The sequence below is a fragment of the Agelaius phoeniceus genome, chromosome 13 (genome assembly GCF_051311805.1).
Source record: "Agelaius phoeniceus isolate bAgePho1 chromosome 13, bAgePho1.hap1, whole genome shotgun sequence".
Classification (NCBI taxonomy): domain Eukaryota; kingdom Metazoa; phylum Chordata; class Aves; order Passeriformes; family Icteridae; genus Agelaius; species Agelaius phoeniceus.
The window spans coordinates 10,066,297-10,088,062 of NC_135277.1; the positions used below are offsets into that span (position 1 = coordinate 10,066,297).

General features: G+C 39.9%; 1 protein-coding gene across 4 annotated transcripts; it reads right to left on the reverse strand.

Annotated features, from left to right (window-relative positions):
* Positions 1–827: 827 nt before the first annotated feature.
* Positions 828–21,138, reverse strand: GABPB1 (GA binding protein transcription factor subunit beta 1). 4 transcript variants are annotated; one of them, XM_077185671.1, is made up of 9 exons: positions 20,999–21,138; positions 14,185–14,292; positions 13,204–13,371; positions 12,542–12,736; positions 11,341–11,452; positions 10,846–10,959; positions 9,020–9,205; positions 7,621–7,736; positions 828–2,631 (listed from the first exon to the last, which is right to left on the reverse strand). In XM_077185671.1, the coding sequence occupies exons 2-9, from the start codon at positions 14,290–14,292 to the stop codon at positions 2,479–2,481; spliced, it is 1,152 nt and encodes a 383-aa protein (XP_077041786.1). In that variant the 5' UTR covers positions 20,999–21,138; the 3' UTR covers positions 828–2,478. The 4 variants fall into 4 exon arrangements, with proteins under 4 accessions (XP_077041786.1, XP_077041785.1, XP_054497966.1 ...); XM_077185670.1 differs by lacking the exon at positions 20,999–21,138 and adding an exon at positions 20,761–20,916; XM_054641991.2 differs by lacking the exon at positions 20,999–21,138 and adding an exon at positions 20,697–20,721.
* Between the last annotated feature and the right edge of the window lie 628 nt (positions 21,139–21,766).

Genomic DNA, 21,766 nt, shown 5'->3' on the forward strand with positions numbered 1-21,766 from the left:
AAAATAGCTGATAATGGATTACAGGCAAGGTAAATATTGCTGGTGATAAATAAGGTTTTGTTATAGCTGCACTGCACTCAGAAGGGTTTTCTTATGGACAATGAGGAATAAAATATTTGCTCACAGGAAACAGAATTAATAGAAAAGGTTCATTTCATTGTTTGCTGCCAACATCTGCTGTCACAACCGTGGGAAACTCTCCACTTGGATGTTGCCACTATCACCACTCAAACAGTGCCACTCTTATCATTATTAAGAAATCACTGAGATTACACTGTTGTTAAATTTGTGGGATGTGAGGACACAAACATTATTTTCATCACAACATAATTCACTGCAGCAATGCCTAAGCAGCACATTTCCCTTGGTTAACTGGTTCCTCAATCTGCTAATGACATAATGGATAGTTCCTGAAATAATCCCTAAAATAGAGCAATTTCCAGTTAACCACTGCACAAGACTTGCTTCAAGTCCTAGTACTAACATGATGATGTCCTTGAAAACAATTCTTCTAAAACTCATCACCATAGATTTCCCATTTCTATCTTTTGATTATTTTTAGTTTGAATTTGCCAATCAAAATCAAATTTACCAAACACATAACAATACAAATATATTTAGAATTTTTCCTAACTGCCAAATCTATAAACCCAAGTCAGATTTTGACCGGTTTTACAAAGTTTTGTACAGTACAATGCAATTCTTTTCCCATTCGTCCCCCCTACCATTTAAAGCCATTTTATACCCAAAACTATTTTTTCATGTTTTTCCAGATGTCTAACACAGGACAGCTTTGACCTTCTCATTCACACACAAACCAATTGAACTGATTCTACACTTTATATATGTGGAAAAGATATTTAATTGTAAAATAGAAAAAGTAGGCCAGAGTACAGTTTTAAGGGTAATTCTTCCGTGTACAGTATAGATAAACCAGACTTTTTGCTTAAGTTTATATAAACAATTCCATAAAAGCAGTGAACATGGAACAACAAAGCAAAGCACAAAGAGTTTTATCTTACAAAAAACGGATCTGCACAGTAGTTCAAAATTTAATGTAACACAGCACTGAACAATCTTAAGGCAGCTCAGTCTAAGCACAGGACTAGAAGCCAGGAACTCCTGAGATCCATTCCCAGGTGACCACAGGTTCACGTGGTGGCAAGCCAGTCATTTCACTCCCTCATGTTGCACTTAAACCAGTTATAAAATTGAGACAATAACACTCACTTACCTGCCTCAGGCAGAGCAGTAAGGGTTCTTTAAAAGATTTTACAATGCTCTGAAGATGTAACGTGCCATATAAATTTTAAGCATAATAGATCACTGCACAGACACACACAAACACAGTATCACAGTGAGGAACAATGATGCTGGCTAGGAAGAGCATCACTACAACATAAAAAAACTTACTCGTCCAATTGCGTAATTAAAATGCAAAAGTCCATTAAAAAAAATGTATCACTGAAGTCATTTCAAGGCTATTGGGGAAGAGAGACCAATAGGGATAGTCTAAAATAGCTACTATTTGTGTTCCAGTGGAGACATTCCTTTCTATTCATTACTGAACTTTAAAATGTTTGTACAGGAAAATCGTAAGACACACAAAGTGAAGTTTCGACGCCTCCACCACCAAATTTTGCCTCTTAATATGTAATTTAAGATACTTTTTTGTTCTCCTTAATTACAAATTACATTCTTCCAAGAAATATACCATCCACAATAAAACTGGCTGCTAGCTTACTTCAAATGACCTATAGGCTAAACATTTTTCTCATAATTTTTCTCATCTTTGCTGAAAAATACCTATGCAAGGTGTATGTGTAGAAATTATAAAAACATGCAGCATATGTACAAACTGAAAAGTTTAAAAAATATTAGCTTCATATACATGTAAATCTACTTGGATATATCTGAAATTAAATATAAAAATTTCACCACCTAAAATAAAAAAAAAAACCAAAAATGGTTTTCAGAGAATCTGAGACAACTACTTAAAGCTGTACAAAGATTTCCACCTGGAAATGTCTTATTCAGAGAAGTTGAGCTGTTATCATGTAGAAATAACTGTTAATTAATTTTGTCACATAATCAAATTTCAAATTGTCAGCTTAAATCAACATCACCCTTAAAACTGTTCTGTTTTTCAGAAGTTAGATTCATACTAAAATCAAAAATTTCACAAAAACATTGGCTTTTCATGTTTCTGGATCCCTTCAAAAAGATTTATCAACTCATTTTGAAACTGTAAAAAAACCAACTATTTACAGTATTTAATTTTAAATACTTTTCACAATTTCTAAATTCAGAGTTTTTATGTTACAAGAAATCAATCAGAGCTCACGGCTTAAGTCCAGTTATCAACTTGTAGCATCTTCTCTATCATGAAATCCCATGGCTGTACCTATATAGTGTACAGTTCAAGATTGTACTGCAGGTTTTTGAAAGTAACAGGCTTTGCAGTGTGTTCATTTTTTATTAAACAGCTTCTTTATTAGTCTGGAGGCGGTTCATTGCCTCTAACTTCTGCCGATAGGCCTCTGCTTCTTGCTCCTTCTTTAGAAGCTGCTGACGATATTTTTGTGCTTCTCTGTTTGCCTCATCCAGCTGTTTCTGAAGAGTTTCTCTTTCCTATTAGAAACAGAACCAGCAATATTTTGTCAAATAAGTATCAAATACAAGCTAAAAGGGCAAATACTTTTCCTTTACATGCAGTTCATGTGTTAGGGTATCATGGAGAAGCTGTTCAGTTCTCACTCGGGCAAACCTGTATGAATGCTGCTGTGCAAATTCGACCCCAATTATCAAGCAGCCAACTCCCCACACAGGGCTGCAAGTGTGGAGACACTAAACCCCAGTCTACTGAGCTGCAAAGGTACCATGCAAATCTTCACCAAAAAAGAGCTAAATGAAAAAAGCAGAAGCGTGGTGATTAAAAACTAACAGAATATATGAACATTTCCCCAATCATTCCATCTAACAGGCTTGTCCCTTGCTGTTGTATATCTAATCAAACAGTAAAAATGACAAGCTGTTACCTATCAGCCATCTGCACTGGAGTGTCATGTCAGCTGCCCACTGACCAAAGCATAAACTTAACTGTTTCCAAACAGGGACTGATACTCTGCAATCCAGAGGTCCAACCACATCCCCAAGGACACTGTATCTTTATCAATTAACAAACAATTAGCCAGGTAAGCATTTTTCCTTTTAAAAGCAGCTAGTAAAGAAATCCTTAAGCAGCTGCAAAAATCCTGCATACAAGTTTGCTGAGGGTGGATATAAAATGGTTTCCAAGCAAAATGACAGGAGAAATGCCACATCCTCTGAAGCTGCCTTAGGAACTGAGGAGAGCGCATTTCCATCTCCAGTGATGCAGGTACTGTCATTTTGTCTGATGTTGCTCTGAGCCCAATTGAAAAAGCAATTTGCTTAGGAAATAGTTTTGTTTTGATCAAATATTCAATCAAATACCATTTCATTGAAGTGCATCATACTTTTATGAGTAAGGTAGTATTGGATTTTAAAAATAATTCTTTCCACTGTAGTTAAGTAGGAACAGTAAGGAACGTTGCCAGAGAAACAAGCCATCTCCCAGAGAAACAACTTATCAAAACACTGAGGTCCAGTGAAAGCAAGTCGTCTTTTCACCATATTCCCATCCCAGCAGTTCCATATCACATTCCCATTTAATACCTCTAACAGTTGTCAGAAGTTTCAGGCCCCACACTCTCCTAAGAGCATCCCTATTCTTCTTCACTCACATATTCTCATGGTATGAAAAATAGAAAAATACTCTGCCTCCCTTCTGCTTGCTCCTGTTCTCAGTACTTGTCAGAGTCACATTGAGCAGTCACATGTCAGCTGAATGTGCTTAAATACAATGACAGAGGTGGTCAGATCACTGCTAACAGCAAAACCAGCAGGTGAAGGAGATAATATTTACAGGTTATAAAGAGATTAGCTAGAACACAGAACAAACTCCAGTAAGTGCAACTTGATTTTCAAACGGGTTTTAAGAGCTGAAGGCAGCAGGCTAGGGTTTGCTTCATTTGGAGCATATGCTGATAAAATGAGAGCTCATCTGATTTTGTCTACTTATTTGAAAAGGAAGTTCAGCTTCCACCTCTGAAAATTTGGATTCTGCTTTTAAGGCAACTTTAAGGATGGTCTGCTCATGTAGCAACTAACATGGCAGATGCCAAATGAACAGCAGAGCCTACACCTCAGAGGATCTGAAACACACCAATGATCCTCCAGCACCAGCCCAGCCAAAAGTTCTGTCTGTACTATGAGGGGACCAACAGCTTATGTAAAACAGCCTCATGAATTAGAGCCTTGGTGAACAGAGCTACAAGACAATTCCCAGTGAATTAGTCAAAACAGTAGAACCTTCCACATGTGGAAAGCAGCCTTTCCTTTTAGAAGGCTGGGAGGAGCTGAGCTGGGCATTATCTATCCCATGAACTGGTCTCATAAAAACCATCAAAAACCTAATACTGTCAAGAAGCAAAGCTGCTCTATCTGCTGGCCTGCACAGAAATAAGAACCATTGGTAGTTCACTGGCAAGAAGTCCTGTGTACATTACAAACAGCAAGGGGCTATCCCTGCTATGGAATGTGTGCAAACATTTGGGGATGGAATCACTGCTGGGGAGTGAGGGCACACTGCAAACATTTGGGGATGGAATCACTGCTGGGGAGTGAGGGCACACTGCAAACATTTGGGGATGGAATCACTGCTGGGGAGTGAGGGCACACTGCAAACATTTGGGGATGGAATCACTGCTGTGGAGTGAGGGCACACTGCAAACATTTGGGGATGGGGAGGTTCTTGAACAATATTTTCAGAGTATTTCCCACAGAAGAGGGAACTAGAGCTGCATACCCAAAAGCAGTACAGCACGTAAAGGAAAGGATAAGAAAAAATGGAAGAAAAAACCCAAGCCTCCAAGGCATGGCCAGAAGATAAAACCAGTATCTACCAGACACACTAGCAGTTCAAAGCACAGGGATTAGTCCAGAAGCTAACAGGTGGAGTTTTTAGACTGTCACAGTCCCAACAAACAGAATGAGTTAAGGAGATGAAGCCAACTGGTCTGTGTGGCTTGGCAGAGGCAAGAGCCCAATGCTTCTGGAGGAGCAACACATCTACTGTGGACTCAGTGGTCAAAACTGGCTCTCTAACTTTGACATCCAGAATAGGGAGGAGGACTGTATCTCATCTACCAATTTAATCAAACCCAGAAAGTGTTCTTGGGACATTCTTCAGAACACAACCAGAAGTGTTCTAGAGATCTGGAGTCCTTGTATATCACCTACCCAGACAAAAATTAAATAAGAGGATGCTCAGTGCTCTAAAGAAATCTTCCATTTTACCAGGGAATTTTCTTCATACATGTAACTTTTCATTGACAATAGGAATACCTGTAACTAAAATAACCAACCACTCTTTTAAACAACACAAAGACACAGGATATGAATCCATTAATATAATTAGTTCACAATTATGATTATTTTTTAGTCTAATCAAATGATTGTCCTGGTTCTAATGCATGTCACATTTCAAACATGGAACATGGGAGAAACAGTCAAATTAAAGAATGAAAATAAAGATCAATATATGTTAATGAATTATGCATGAAAATGAAAAACAGACTATCTGTGTGACAGGGTTTTTTTGCTGCCATCCCATGTTTAAAATATCAAACTGCTTAGGAAAACTGCTGTCAATCTACAAAATGAGCTGAAATGTTTTAACTTAACAGACCCAGAATAGAAAATTTAAAAACACCACTACAGCTTTAGTTGTTTCACAATACTTTCACAGGAAAGTTTGTCACCCCACATGGATGAGAGGATTTTCAACTACAAAAGCTTTACAACTACAGTGAACTGTTCACACACAATGAACTTAAAACAGCTGAAAAAAGCATTTAGCCTTGAATCAACCTTCATAATAAAATAAAGGAATGAATTAGAGCGAGGCAAAAAAACAAACATTTTCTGCATTTCCACATTCTAAAATATTTTTTTAAAATACTTTAATGAGGGGAAGGGTCCCACTCCAAATTTAAATATCTACTACTGTCTGTGATGAAGAAATTTGAAGTGAACCAATTTTGTGTGCACTTCTTTAGTAGCAGTATCCACTGCTACTAAAGTAAGGTAGCACCATACCCCTGTGAAGCACCACAAGGCCTTCACACAGAGGCAGAGGTCTGTATGTGCATTTCCAGTTGAACAGGTAGAGACAAGAAAGTCATCAAAACTTCCACTTTAAAGCAAAAGACCAAGTAACTCATCTAAATCTACTTCTTTCAATATTTGAGATATATGTTTAACATATATAAATAAAAATGGTAATTCCCTTAAAAAGAATTCTTGGTATTTTTATACCAATTATCTGTAATTAAGAACACATCAATTTATCCCTTAACCAATCTGGATTTTTTAAAAATTAATTTAACAGAATTACTAAAATGCTTAAGGAAATGTAATTTCCTTTATGAATAATTCAGGCAGATTTTTAGAAGTGTGAACAAAAGAAATGCTTTTATTTTAACAGTCATACATTTTAAAAAATGCAGCAAGAAAATTTCAACTGTCAGGATAATCTGTAATGACCACAAAGCTGCAAAGGCCAAAAGTATTTGATGCAACAACTTAGGGACATGGAAAGTAAATGATGAGAGGTGGTAATTATTGTTATTAGACATGGATAACATATAGCACATACTGTACAACAAAAAGTATTCAATTAGGCACAATTTGATAATATGAACAGAAGTTGGAGAATACAACCTTGGATAAATGAAATATCATGGAGTTGACAAAATGAGAACTTACAGTCTAGTCAAAGCAGACAGCAATTTTCATAAACTTTTGACCAAAACTGGTCAGCACAGTTAGAAGTAACAGGAAAAGGAATGAGATGGTTGACCTTTTGTGGCTAATATAAAAAAAGCTACAATTTTAAACTGAACCATTTGTCATATAAAAAGGAAAGAGCTCTCAACATTCTTAGGTCTTTTGCAGTATAGTTTAAAAAAAAACAGATGGTGCAAAGTTGTGTAGTAACAAACTGCTTCAGAATTTAAAAAAAAGGTGGGGGACACCACACAGATAAAAATTAACAAACACAGAATCTTACTGTTTCACACTTCCATCAACAGTTATCTAGATACCATGAATGGAAAGGAAACATTGCTAAAAATGATCTCACAATCAGAAGCATGTGGCTGTAACAGAAAGATGAGGGTACAGGGCTCTCATTCACTCCTAGTGGAAAGAGTCAAGTCACTCGATAACGTATCAGCACCCAATTTGAAAAACCAGCTAGTGATCTTCAAGAAAAACAAAAAAATGTTCTCATATACCTAAACAAGTGTCACTTTTACGTGCATGACCAGAGGATCAAGCAAACAGCCCTCCTATTTTCTTTTTACAACAACTTTGTAAAAGATGAATTTCAGTTCCAGGAGAGACTGAACAAGTTGAACATTTCACACACTTCATTCTGTGGTAACACAGAAATTAACCTCCTGAACAATACAAAAACCATAAGCAGATCTCAGTCCTGAACATTGTTCAACACAGATCACGTAACATACTCCTTACTTCTATTTCTGCAGACTCCACACGATTTTCAACAATCTCAATGCACTGTCTCTTCATTGGCGGTTCTTCACTTATTACAGTTTCTTCAGCAATGTCTGTTGCTGGAACTGTTAAAACTGAAAATGTATTTGTACATGTAAATACACTTATTTCCAAAAATATTTACACTACATAAAACTTGTATTATTTAAGTAATTTTATTAACAGCAAAAAACGCTTGTGAAAACACACCTATATAATAAACTGCACAATAAGCTCAGTGAAAATCTACTAAAAACTTTAGTTGCTTGTATGCTACTTAAGAACTTTAAAATTCCTCATTATTGAGGCCTACAGTAATTAGCTGTGGAATATCACTGCCATTTTTCTGAGTAAACAGACATGGCAGATAACTGCAGCAGAGTCACCAGCCTGTCAACTCTAACTTCTGTAGCAGACCATTTATATAATATTTCTTGAATAAAAGCTAAATACAAATCTTGCTTTTGTTTTAATACACATTAAGTAACCTAAAAATCCAGTAATTAGCCATGAATAAGAAAATCAGGGTTCTCAGTAAAGTCATACTCTAATTCCTCACACAGCCATCTGACAAATAAATGTAACTGTCACCTCAGTTGCCATCTACAGCCACTCACTCATAATGATAACAAGGTGTACTAGCTCAGGCAACCTGGGAACCAAATAATTTGCCTCCTGTGTACAACTCTTCAAGCTTCACACTGGGAGTCCTCATGAAGAAAGCAGAGAAGGGATAATTTTTATCTAAATAATGCCAGGGGATCTTTAAAGAAACCACCCAAAGCATACACATCACAAAAATGGACTTATCACACTAGCAGCTTCTACAAAGTACATATAGCCCAAAAAAAAAAAGTTGTGTCACTCTGGCTTCACTGGTTCTGCCAGTGCTGCTCTAAACTTCAGGCATGTAAGAGCTGACACTTGTCAGGTCAGTGTGTCAGTGTACTGACACTCCATGGAACTTGCAGAGATTGCTTCATGCATCAGATTTCTAAATCCAAACCTCACCTCCCCACAGTACTTCCAGCAATGCAATAGTGTAAGAATTAGAAGAAGGTTTTTGTTTTACTCCATCATTTAGTTTCTGTAACAAGTTTGCAAAAATCAAACTTACTGAAGGCAAAGCAATCTTAAATGTCCCATGTTTCCTCCACAGTTTAGTAACTCTTCTACTCTGTCTCCTAAAGCAGAGGCTCAGCTGACATGTTAACCCACTGAACTGCAGAGGCTTACGTCTGAGCCTTCTCTAATATAAGAATCCACAGATGTACACAAAATGGTCCAAGCTATTTGCACCTAAAAAGTCATTACTATTACTGTTATTATTACAGCTAAAACAGTTCCTCAAGCTGGAATCATACAAGTGTGCACTCACCTTGCTGCCCATCTGGCATGGTCACAATGATGGGCTGCCCTATGCCACTGGTTGGAATGGAATGCAGGTTGCCCAGCTGAATGCCATCTGTAACTATGGTAATAACCTGCTGCCCTCCAGAACTGACCACTTGCTGAATGGCCCCATCCACAGATTCTGCAGTCACTACTTCTTCTGTGGCCACAACTAGCAACAGATTAGTAAAGGAATTAAGTCAATTTATAAATGAAAAGTTATGACTTCAAATGCATTTTGGTACAGCTAAAGAAACATTCATTCCATGGCTTTCATAACTTGACCCCCCGATGAATACTTTACTATGTATTATATTTTAAATAGAGTCTTTTATCAGGCCAACATAAAGCACTCACATTTTGACATTTACATGCAATACCATCCTTGCTCAATACAATAATATTGATATACCTCACTCAAAATTGATGCTTTGGGGTCAGTGTTAACAGGTCAGCAAGAACAGCAGCTGCTTTTAACAACACAATGAACTTCTGCATTGTACACAAGCTGGACCAAGTTACACTAATAGCAGAATGAAAAAAAATTAACTTGTAATACTACCTTGCCACTGTATGTCAGGACCCAGCTTAGATTTCTCTACTTAATATAATGGTCTTCAAGACTAAAGGACCCCTAGAGAATCTTAAGTTTGTCTGTACTCCATGAGTACTTCGAACAACTTTATTTCTTATACAAAGTATGAAACAAGACTAAAGGAAAAGTTCAGCAGAGCTGACATTTTTACACCTTCGAAGAAGAAAGATAAAGCTTAAGAAGTAAAATAAACCTTGTATGTATATAATTTTATAGGTAAAAGTGAAAAATTCCAGCTCAACTATTTCAAATTCATGATTCAATAATGAGTATAAAGCAGTGAACTCCCACAGTTCTGTATCACTTCTACAAATCAAGGCAGGACAAGGAAAGCCTGCATTCAGAGCTACAGCACACAGCCCAGCTTGCACTCTATGCTGCAAATGGGGTGCTGTGCTACCATCCAACATGATGCTGAGACAAAGAGCAAGATCATTGGTACCACAATCAGGGAAACTCAAGAACACTAGCTTTGTATTTTATTTTCAATTTGTCATGGTAAAAGCAAAGCCTTTGATTTAAATAACAGACATTAGAATGTTCTCTATCTGCAGAGATGAAATTAAAACCCTATAGACTGTGTTGTGATGTTCAAGATGACAGAAGGTAGCTAAAACTCTGAGGCTTTCATCTTTTAAGTTAATTACAATGTAACATACACAGAAAAATCACTCTGTAATTGAAATAATGATTGCAGACATTGTCTTCTGAAGATCTTTATGTTTAGAGATTACTATAACACTGCCTAAATATTCACAGAGTGTTTATTCAGGAAACCAATAAAGCAACTCCCACATGAATAAGTGGTGTTGTATTGAACTTGATTTGGCTTCCAAGTACAGGCTCAGCAGTAAGAAAGGCCACTGTCATAAAGAAGTCTCAATTGGAAGTGCCAATACTAGGTGCTGTGGCAAACAGCTCTGATCTTTCAGTGTCAAACTCAGTGTTGGGTTTTAGTTCTGGAAGGAAACATGGCTAGAACTTCTTCAAATCTTGAAAGAAAATGGAAGATTTTGTCTAAAAATAAGCTATTCTATATAAAAAGAAAAAAAACCCAAAAAAAACACAAAAAAAATGGTCATTATTCCTTCCTTGCTCTCCATCCTTATCTAAATCCATAGAATCATTATTTACCGCACTACTTCACAACCTGACAGAAACTTGAAGTTATGTACTTTAAATTTATTAAATTAGTTTAAATGACTTAGCTTTCTAACCTGGTGTTTCTGAAGAATTAGACAGTGGAGCTGATGCTTCTGCCAAAGCTGCCAACGTAGCTAATACTGATGTTGATGAATTTCCAAACTGTACAGCAGACACTCCTGTTTCATCTAGAAGGATGATAAAAAAGTTAGCTGATAAATTTAAAACCAGCAAAGTCCCTTTTTCTATTTTTATTGCACTGAAACTTTTAGCACACACTCCATTTTCAGCAGCATTCTGCTGAACCAAAGTGCTATTCTGAAGTGAGGTTTGTTAAGCAAAATAGAATTTCTGATAATTTATGACTGTGAAGATCGTTGTTTTAGGTATGTACATATTTACAACACACAAAAACCACTGACAAGGAATATGGTAACTCTTCTTACCACTGCTTTTCCTCACAACTTTCCACTAAATGGTGAAAATCAGTGAAAGTATAAAATCCCATAGCTATCCTTTAGGCATCTAAATACCTGTTCTATTGGATGTATTTGCAGAAGATACCAGACCTGTTAGGTTGACCACCCCTCCAGGCCCGATGATGAACTGCGGCGTGGCTGCGTGTATCGTCACAGTGTCCGGGCTCTCGGGGTTCGTATTGATTTGGTTCTGCATTGCAATCTGGACACAAAGGGAACAACATCATTCCCACTGCAGCTACAAAGGAGTTGCTGACTTGTGTAAGAGCTACAATTCTTGCATGCTTCACACAAACAAGGAGGAGCTCCCTCATTGCACTCATGCAATACACATACATCGTGTCCTATCTCCAAGTACATAAGAAACTTTTTTTTTTTTTGGTTGAAATCTAAAGACAGAAAATCTATTGGAGTGAAAGAGTTTAACAACAGCACTACCTCTCCCTACCAGTTATGTAAACAATGAGGACAAGGCTCTTTTGCAGATATGCAAGCTCACTTATCTAAAAGAGAAGTCTGAAGAACCAAGACTGCTGGGGCAGATACATATCATGAAAAGCTACTCTGACAGCTCTGCGATTGCCACGAAATGGATGTGGCAGTCTTTGTGCCTTTCTATGAATTATTACTAACTTCTGTTTACTCCACCCTTTCTGCAATCAGAAGGAGGCTACAGGAACACACCAGAAGTTCAGACATTTAAAGACATAGGGAGGCTACAAATTTATACCATGGCATAATGATATTTTTCATTTGCTTTGCATTCTTTTCTCACTAAGATTTATCACTTACTTTGCTTTTAACAACACTATTGAACAAGGAGCACACATTTCCATGGAATTATCCATTAAAATCAATTCTCCAACAATTCAATCTTAGCTTTTCTAATTCTGGAAAAATTGGCATCTCTTCTGTCCTGTCTGAAGTCCAACTAGGAAATTAATATCCATATATGAAGCTAACTGAATACTAGGGGATAGTCAGAATATACTGTCAGAGAAGGGAGTTTTTTTTTACACCTCAATTTTAAGGAGTCCACCTACCTCTGTGTATTACATCACTCATACTTAAGAAAATAAAGAATACTTATCCTTGACTTTTTAGGTAGTGAAAATGTTCTTTGACCAAGTAATGTTTACTAACATTAATCTCATTTCATGAAATGAACTAGACTGGAGTTTGGCATTATCAATATATGGTGTCACAGCTGCTACAGTAAAAGCTGAGTTTATGACATGGGTAATCAAGTACTTTGCTGCAAGTTCCCTTAACATGAGGAATTAAAAGTTACCTGTAATATTTCTGCAATGTCTTCATTTCCATTGTCTACTGCAATATCTAATGCCGTTTTGCAAAATTTACTCTGAGCATGAACATCTGCTCCATACTTTATCAAGAGTTCTACAACTTCTTGGTGGTGATGTTCAGTAGCCCAGTGAAGTGCAGTCATTTTGAGCATGTCCTTGGCATTGACATCAGCACCATGCTACAAACAAGATCATTGCATAAATTATGTCATTTCAAATATCTCAATTAAATAATGCTGGTCACAGAATGAAGCCCTAAATTGTTTTTCTCCATGAGGAATGCCCTGTTACCTTACATTTACGTATTTTTTTAAAAGTAATCCAATCCATCTACCAAATACATTATTTACCTCAAAAGGATTACAGATTCCCTAAAGTACGTATTACTTCTAAAATCTATTACTAAACACAGTATCAAATTAGGGAGTATTCTTATTTTGAAACAGCAGTAAATAATTCACCTGAAGTCATGATGATTTTAATGTAAAATAAGTTACTATTCAATTGGAAAACAAAGTTCCCAATGCACACAGTTTAACTATTCATGTAATTTCAATGCTGGTTTCATGACTAAAAGCAAATTGCAAATATCTGATCATAAACCATTGCAATAACCCCACTTCAGACTTGTTTCAGCAGTTTGTACCTTAAGTAAGACTTCTACTATGCTGGCATGGCCTTCTGATGCTGCCATATGTAATGGAGTCCTGTCCACTTTGGTTCTGGCATCCCGACTCACACCTGCTCGCAGCAACACTTCTGTGGTGGAGTAATGTCCATACTGTGCTGCTAGATGAAGTGGAGATGTTCCCAGCTGTAAAGAACACAAAACATGCAGATCTAACAGATGGCAGGGTAAAGCATTTCTTCTTACTCTGAAGATACCAAACCCAGGTGTCAAGATGCCATTTCAAAACCATTCTCCCTTGTATCTCAAGGAGAGAAGCTGTTGAGGCTTTTACACAATATGAATGAGGGAGGGAAGTTTGTCGTTGCTTTCTTTTTACTCTGTTTTTTTTGTCTTTTTGACATGGAACATTTCAAGGGGTCTAACGCCATTTTTAGTGTTGGTCAACAGGCATCTTTGGAAGTCAATTAAGTCCAATTTACCTCCTGCTCAAAACAGAGTTAATTTGGAAGTTAGGTCACTAAGCAGATTAAGGCCCTTAAGATCTTGTAAATGCCCTAGGAATTTTGGGTACCTGACCTCTCTCTATAACCTATTCCAAAATCAGCATTTCCAAAAGACAACTCAGTACCCCTATATCAAGGAACTCTCAGCTGCACATATATTAGGTAGTTAGGACTGTTTTCATAATTCAGACCTCTTACTATACCAAGTGCATGAACACAGTAACTAGGAGGATGATTGCTGCTTTTTCCCATTAACCATTCCAAAGTTCATCTTGAAAGTCACCAGAATGAGCTCATTCACAGTCTGTTACCAAAATCAGTAGGAGGTCATATGAAGAAACAGACATGTTTAATTTTGAATTAGACATTAGATAATGTGAATGCAGAATTCCAAGAAGAACTATAATATAAATACTGAATTGTAAGAATAGTATTTCTTTCTTCAGGTGAGAAAAGTAAGATTGACTTTCTCCAGTGTAAAAGTGTTCATTACCCAGTCTGTGGTAAAAGGTGCTCCATTTGCCATCAAAATGCGAACTTCATCATCTTGACCTGCTCGTGCAGCTTCTAAAAGTTTCTTTCCCAAATCTACTAGTGACATCTAGTGAAGAACATAAAGGAATATAAAGACAAAATAACATTAACACTATTTTAAATACATACATGTTGCCTTTCCTTTTTTTTTTAATTGTTATTTCTGAACTACTCTGAAAAGTTCAGAAACTGGAGTTGATATTTTAGCCACGAGAACAAGCTTTATTTTATTGATTGCAATAAGCAGTTTGGTTTTAGAATTACTTTTGCCAGCCAACCAGAACTCATACTGGTGCAAAGATTCCAGTATGACAATGCTGTAACCACTGCAGCTGTAAAGTTAAACAAAATTTAAACTGAACTGGATGAACATTTGTATAGCAGAAGGTGGTTTCAAAGCTCTCACCTGATACTGCAACCTTCTGCAGCTTGGTCCAGCTTTCAAACAGTTCTACATCACGGCTGCTGTGCCATGCACCCAAAGGCACTGTATCCACTTATCCAAAATGCCTTAAATGCATTTAGGGGGTACCATAATGTAAATACACTGAGACAGGTATGAAACACAACACCATTCTGACACCTTGCCCATCACTATTTCTGTTCACCCTAAAATATAATTTCTGTATCCCTATGTGCAAAACTACACAATAAGCATATTATTGTCCTACATACAACAGATACATGAAATAAAACCTTTGCCTGAAAACAAATATTACTGCCTGCTTTAACTGTCTACAGTTACTAAAACCATGTGAAGTGCAAAGTTTTGAGACCTGACTGAGACACCAGCTGAAAAACCTTCACATCATGATTGGATAACGTCCCTTTTACACCAAGGTTCCATATAATACTTGCAATAATATATGTAGACAAATTACACCTGTTTCTGTTGCATCAAAGATTTGCTAGAAACACAACTTTTTAAACTTGCCCCATTTCATACTTGCTATTAAATTTGTTTGGTAAAAAAAAATTAGAACTAAACCATAACTTATGCTACTAAGCAGGAAATACTACTACTAACATTTTAGTATACCTATAGCTATGTTTTCCACTACCAGGATGCTAAAAATGGAATTGCTTTCATCAGTTTAGTTTCCAGTCACAAAGTTAAGCCTGTATATTACTAATAACAGCAGTTGTGAGGCCATGCAGCCAATGTCCTACACAAAGTGAAGAGTGTATCAGTCTAGGAAATAAATCCCATTGAACATACAAATCTATCACAAAACCAGTATCTTTAGAAATTTCCCTGTACCTGGCTCAACTGGCACATTGCTCAATGAACTGAAAGCTGTTGACTTTGGAAGAAACTAGAAAGGAGACCAAAATACTGCAAAAGCAGTACTGAACACAGATCAGTAGGGTTGTGAACTAGGGCAGATTACCACTGACTGCAGGCAGCAATATTCCTGTCACCAAAATACTCCATTTATGTCCATCCTTCTGGTACATGTGAACACACTGATTTGTCTCCAGTCAGAAAAGGGAAGAGAAGCAGGAAGGTGGCAGGACAGGACAAATACTAACAATGGGGAAAGGAAGGAAAAAAGGAATACAGTCAGATGCAGAGGAAGGGACAACAGCTGTCTCTTTTCCATAAAGGAAAAAAGCAAAAGAGAAAATCTAGGAAATATCCTAAGAAATGGAATAAGAAAAAATTGGTCATACCTGTTAAAAAGAGACACCAGAAGTAATAATACCAAACATAAGGCAAGAGATGGCACTTGGCAAGTGCAGCAGTGAAATGAAGGAACAGAGCACTCCCTTTAAATGGCTTTTTTTTTTCCCAGTGGGGATTGCAAGTCAAGGAGGAAAAGTACGCTCACAGACAGACATCCTTTTTCTGGTGTCTAATACCACCACATCAAGGCCCTCAGAAGTAAAGGGAAGCTGGAAGTTAATTCAAAATAGGGAGGTTACAACTAGCTCAGAAAGACAACTATCCATTTTCCATTTATTTTTGGTTTAAACAGTAGTAGAGCAAAGGAACCAATAAAATCTCATTTTGGAATTGCTGAATAATTAAGGCTGAAGGAGACCTCTCAAGATCACGTAGTTCAATCTCCCAGTCAGAGCTGGCCCAGGCCTCAGTCCTGTTGAGTCTTGAATGTCTCCCTATGGATGAACATCCTACCACTCCTTCAGCCTCATTCCAGTGTCCAACCACCCCCATGGAGGAGCTGCCTTCAGTACATATCCATCTTCCTCCACTAACCAAAAAGGCACTTATGATAACAAGTTACACTTACTGTCTGTTAAACTGAATTAAATTAGTCTGTACATTTAACAGCCTGTTCAGAGCCCACTGCCCACATCTATACACTCCTGAAATCAACTGCAAAGCTGTTATGAAAACCCTATGCAGCAAAACTTAAGCCACCCCCCCAAAAAAATATCAATTATGGTGGCCTGCAAAATACCAGTCTCTGTCCCAGGAGATGTTAGGGACAAACTTCAGATCAACATCTTTTCAGAGCCTCCCTGAACTCCCTGAATTACTGTGGAGCACAGTCAATCAAAGCACACCAGTTCTCTTCTCAATGCAAAACTAAACAGCTTTATACTACACTTGATAAAACATGTTCTAATCAAGGAACAAATAACTTTCATTACTGCGTATTCCTAACATTAACCAACACTCTCTTGGTTGATAGAAGGTGTTTGTATTTTAAACAAACACAAAACATCACACAAGTTGGTATATGCCTCACAATGTCGAGTTTTTACTTCAGTTACAAGAGAAATGAATCAAGTTTCAGTTCTCATGGGGTACTTGGAAGCATGCTTGGGCCATCTAGTGGAAAAAAGAAAAAAAACTCACAAAATTCCACTGTTCAGCTAAAATAATAAAAATCCCATTACACATCACTGATGCACAAACAGCAGCAAACAAAGAGGCATTTCCCACAAAACTCATGCACATTTAGTCACTTTTAACCAACAAATACTAAAAATACTAAAAATTTCTGAAGAGTAGTGAACCCAAAGCTGATTTCTACTTGGCAGCCAATTCCAAGGAATGGTACTGCAAGAAACCCCCCAGTGACAACACACCCAACCTCCCCTCCACTCATCCAGAGTCCTGGCCAGAGCAGGGTCTGCAGAGTCCCAGCCTCCCATCCCACAAAACCTTCCCAGCTGCTCTCTCAAGATCACTCAGCAACACCACAGTAGTGCAGTGATACTATCACAAGCAAGATACAATAATACATTTAAAATTGAAATGAGATTGCTATTTCAAAGAGCAGTCTGCTGCTACTCCACAGTGCTAAAATCAACTCTGCTGAACAGTGTTTGAGGGTTCTCTTCACTGTGTCATTTCCATCAAGCTCTGCTAGCATGACAGCTGTGTAACACTTTGCATGAGGACATTTTGGAGAATAAAAACATCACTGGCTCTGAAATAAAGACTTGAGACTGTTGGAGTTACTCTTATGGCAATGTGATAATGTTTTCAGACTTCTATGAGCTCCTACACAAATGTGTGAAGAGAGGGTTTTGTCTACAACTGAGTAAATAGGGAAGAGCTTCTGCTGGGTTTAGATTTCTCTGATTTAATCAACTCCTGAACTTCCACATTACTGCAATGTATTCTGCACAGTCTCATTAGCCAGATGTCACAATTAGCTGGTAATTAAAAATAACATCAAATTATTATTGCTATTTTACTTATGTTCAGAGGAAAATTATGCTACTTCTATGCATCCATCTTAGATTTAGGTTTTTATACCCTCTATAGAACTCTGAAGATCACACTGTTACCAGAAGGGTGTAGAATAGCACTCAACAGGAGTTTAGGTGGAACTATGTGTGAATAGGCTCTGTGGGAAGCGAGTGGAGCTAAAAACCTGGCAACTTGGGATGCCTGGCTACCACACCAGTCTACAGACAACAGAGCAGCAGAGACTGCAGTCCAAATTAAAATCAAGTTTGGCTCAAAATGTTGCAGCGTGTCTCAGAGTGGTGTCCTGCCCCCAAGAGCCCAGACCTGCTCCTCTTCTATCACTGCAGTGTTGAGCATCAGCTGGTCAGGATCAACAGGCCCAAAGCAGCTGCTGCAGAACATCTGGCAGCATGGAGATCTCCCAGCCCAGTGTTTGTCCCAAGGCTGTCCCTGAAAAGGGACATCCTTCCTCTGGAGGAGCATGGACTGCAGCAGTGCAACTTATCAAAGGTACCTGAATCAATACATGCTGTATCTCTGATAAGGATATCTTTGAATATCTCTGATAAGGATATCTTTGAAATCACAAAGTTCCATTAAAGGCTCATTAAACACTTTTCCCTGCTCATGACAGATGGCAGAATTGCACTTAGAAGATGGCTGGAGACCCATCATCTCTTACATCCATTATATCTGGAAAAATAGCACCCTTTGAGAATGTCTTTTTCTTTCCACTACTTAAAAAACCAATTTAACGTGCTTCCTCAGACCTGACCTTCAAAAATGCTACCACCCTACTGATTTTAACATCTCACAGTATTGCTAGAAATTCAGAATAGCCATTTCCAGCTAATTTTATGTGCCTGTCCATACCAAGGTCAGCAATATTTTGAAGTTCAGCATAGAGTAGTTAGCTCTCATGAACAGTTTGGAATAATTTTAACGTACATATCAATTACCAGTGATTATAGCAACTTACTATAAACTCAAAAAGTTCCTGTCTGGTTTCCTACATGAATCAAACATCTTTTGACAATGATTTCACAAGCAATACTTCAAATATTAATATAAATATCATAGGCTTAGACTATCCACATTTCTATCATGATAGTGAAAATTACACTAATGTGCTAATTGCAGTCAGCTTTAATTCCAGTGCTTTCCTCTTTCCTCTGACTGTTGTATTTGTAATTAAATTCTCTCTAGTTTGCTTGAACAGCAACATGACCTTCATGTCAGACATGCATCAGATGAAAAATACCTGATGTGAGAAAAGCAAACATTGTTGAATAGCTTAGTGGCAAAGACAGCCAGGCCTGTTAGTAATGCAGGTCTGTCCTCCTCTTAGCCTCACACATTAACTTAAGCACCAATCAACAATGAACTCAAATAACTCAAATAAAAAGACTTTTCTACATCTTTTTTTACAAAGGAGAGCACAGATTTGGCCATGATCTGTAACATCTGAAGAGTGTTATGCAACAAGGGTGAACCATTGGCACCAAGATTTCAACTGGCACTGCCAACAATCTACAGTTTTCACAAGTAAATTTGGCACTAGATACCAAAAAGGTTAATTTGCAGCAGCTGTGATTGACATGAAGCATCCAAGGGCTTGTGATGTAGCCTTTGAACTGTACCACAGCCTTAGGAGACTATATCAGGTTGATTAAGCTTGAAAATACCATCAAATCAAAATCATCCACCTCCTACCAACAACATCCATTTTATCATGAGGAATCTTCCTCGACAGTTTCTGTCTGGCACACAGGCCTAAAAAAAAATCCAACTGGAAAACAAAGTGTTTTCAGCAAAGAAAGTAGGTCATGAACAAGAGTCTCTATTTAGAGTATGTTGATCTGCTACATATACTCTTAACCTTACTTACACGGCACAGTTATGTTCCCTTACAAATACTCGTATGCACAGAAAACTCAGCTAACTGCACAGTCTTACTAATAATTCAGAAGCAACGAATAACTTAAAATAGGCTGAAGAACTACAGAGTATGCATTCACAACTCTGAACACATTTAACTCTACTATGAAGCATTCGCCGTTAAATCAAAGCCACCTTAGCAAGCAGGTTAAAGGAAAATACACAAATGCCTTAAGAACTACCACAGACGACTTCCTACAGGGGATTTCACCGACGTGCCACCAGTGTCCAACCAACGGAAACTACTTCGACTATTTGGGGAAATCAGAACAAAAAAACGACAATCCGCACTAACACATCGTATCCCACTTTTATGCTCCCATCGTACGCTTTATTAAGAGTCCAAAGCAAGAGTTACAGACTCCGGGTGAGGGGAAACCGCTCCCTTCCCGCCCGAGCCGCCTCTCCCCAGGGCACCTTTGGCGCCAAGCTCGCGCACGCAGCCCCGCCGCCTCACGAGCCCGGGCCGCGGCCCCGCCGGCCCCCCCGGCCCACGCGGGGCTCGGGACCATGCCCACGCGGCCCGCACCGCGCTGCCCGGCGGAGAAACCCGCGGGACGAGCCCAGCCCCGCTCTGCCCCTCAGCTCCCGGGTCCCTCGCCGGGCGCGTCGCGCTCGCCCGCGCCCCGCGGGCCGCCCAGGCCGCCGCCGGGGCCCAGCGCGCCGCCCGCGCCCCCCGCGCGGCGGGGTCCCCGGAAGGCCGGCCGGCCGCCCGCTCTCCCCGACAGGAAATCCTGGCTGGGCTGGGCGCTGCGGAGGGAGCCGCGGCGCCGGGTTCCGGGGGAAGTGGAATTATTTTTTACCAGCGAAGAGATCAACTTCCACATCCGGTAACAGGGCCCTATACAAAGGCGCAGACTGACCTGGAAAAGCTTGGCCGGCCCGGGGGGGGTGAGGGAGAGACGGGGCGCGGGGACGGGCCCTTACCGTGCTGCCGGCCCGGCCGCCGCCGCCGCCGCCGCACCGACCCGGGGCTCCGCAGGCCGAGAGCCCCACACGAGAGTCCGCGCCGCGCCCGGCGGAGGGACACGGCGGGCGGAGGGGAGTGGCGCGGCTCCGCGCGGCTCTGCCCCGCCGCGGGCGCGCGGGCGGGCGCGAGGCGGCGCGGGGCGCCCCGGGCGGGCCCGGAGGGGCGCCCGGCACTTACCATGGGCGCGGGAATTACCTTATTAACACAGACATCGAGGGAAAAGGGGCGCGCGGAGGGATACGGCCTCACCGCCGCACAGCGCGCATGCGCGCCGCCGCGGGGAAAGGCGGGGAAGCGCGGGCTGGAGGGGCCCCGCCATGTTCCGTTCCGCTGCCCGCCCGGCGGGGGCAGGGCCGGCCCCGCGCTCTCGGCGGGCCCGGGTGGCCTCCCTAGAGGCAGCTTATGGAATAAGGACAGGGGTCGCTGTCCCGAGTTACTCTGTGGCACAGGGTGGTGGAGCTTGCGTTTCCTGCCTCGTGGCTGCTGGAGCTCTGCTTGTGCTCCCAGGCGAGGGTACGATCTCTGAGCATGGACTTGGCTGCCTTGCCTGTCTGAGGCAGAGTTGTGGAGATAATCACGGAATCAAATCGATTGGAGAAGGCCTCAGAGATCATAAGTCCAATGTGTGACCCAACGCCGCCATGTCACTTTAGAGCAACGGCACTGAGTGCCAGGTCCAGTCTTTCCTTCAACACCCCCAGGGACGGTAACTCCACTGCCTCCCTGGGCAGCCTGTTCCGATGTCTAATAACCCTATCTGTGAAGAAATTCTTAATGTCCAACCTAAATCTTCCCTGGTGGAACTCCAAACTATGTCCTCCCGTTCTTGGAGGTTACCTGGGAGAGACCAACTCCCTCCCACATGGCCACAGCCTCGGATCTGGGAGTTGGAGAGAGTGATAAGGTCACCCTGAGCCTCCTCCAGGCTGAACCCCCAGCTCCTTCAGTGCTCCTCACAGGACT

Coding starts and splice junctions, on each gene's coding strand:
- GABPB1 (XM_077185671.1), bottom strand. CDS start 14,292: ATGTCACTAGTAGATTTGGGAAAGAAACTTTTAGAAGCTGCACGAGCA. Junction 10,960..11,340: donor AGGGGTGGTCAACCTAACAG/GTCTGGTATCTT, acceptor TCATCCTTCTAG/ATGAAACAGGAGTGTCTGCT. Junction 9,206..10,845: donor TAATTCTTCAGAAACACCAG/GTTAGAAAGCTA, acceptor ATCTGTTGCTAG/TTGTGGCCACAGAAGAAGTA.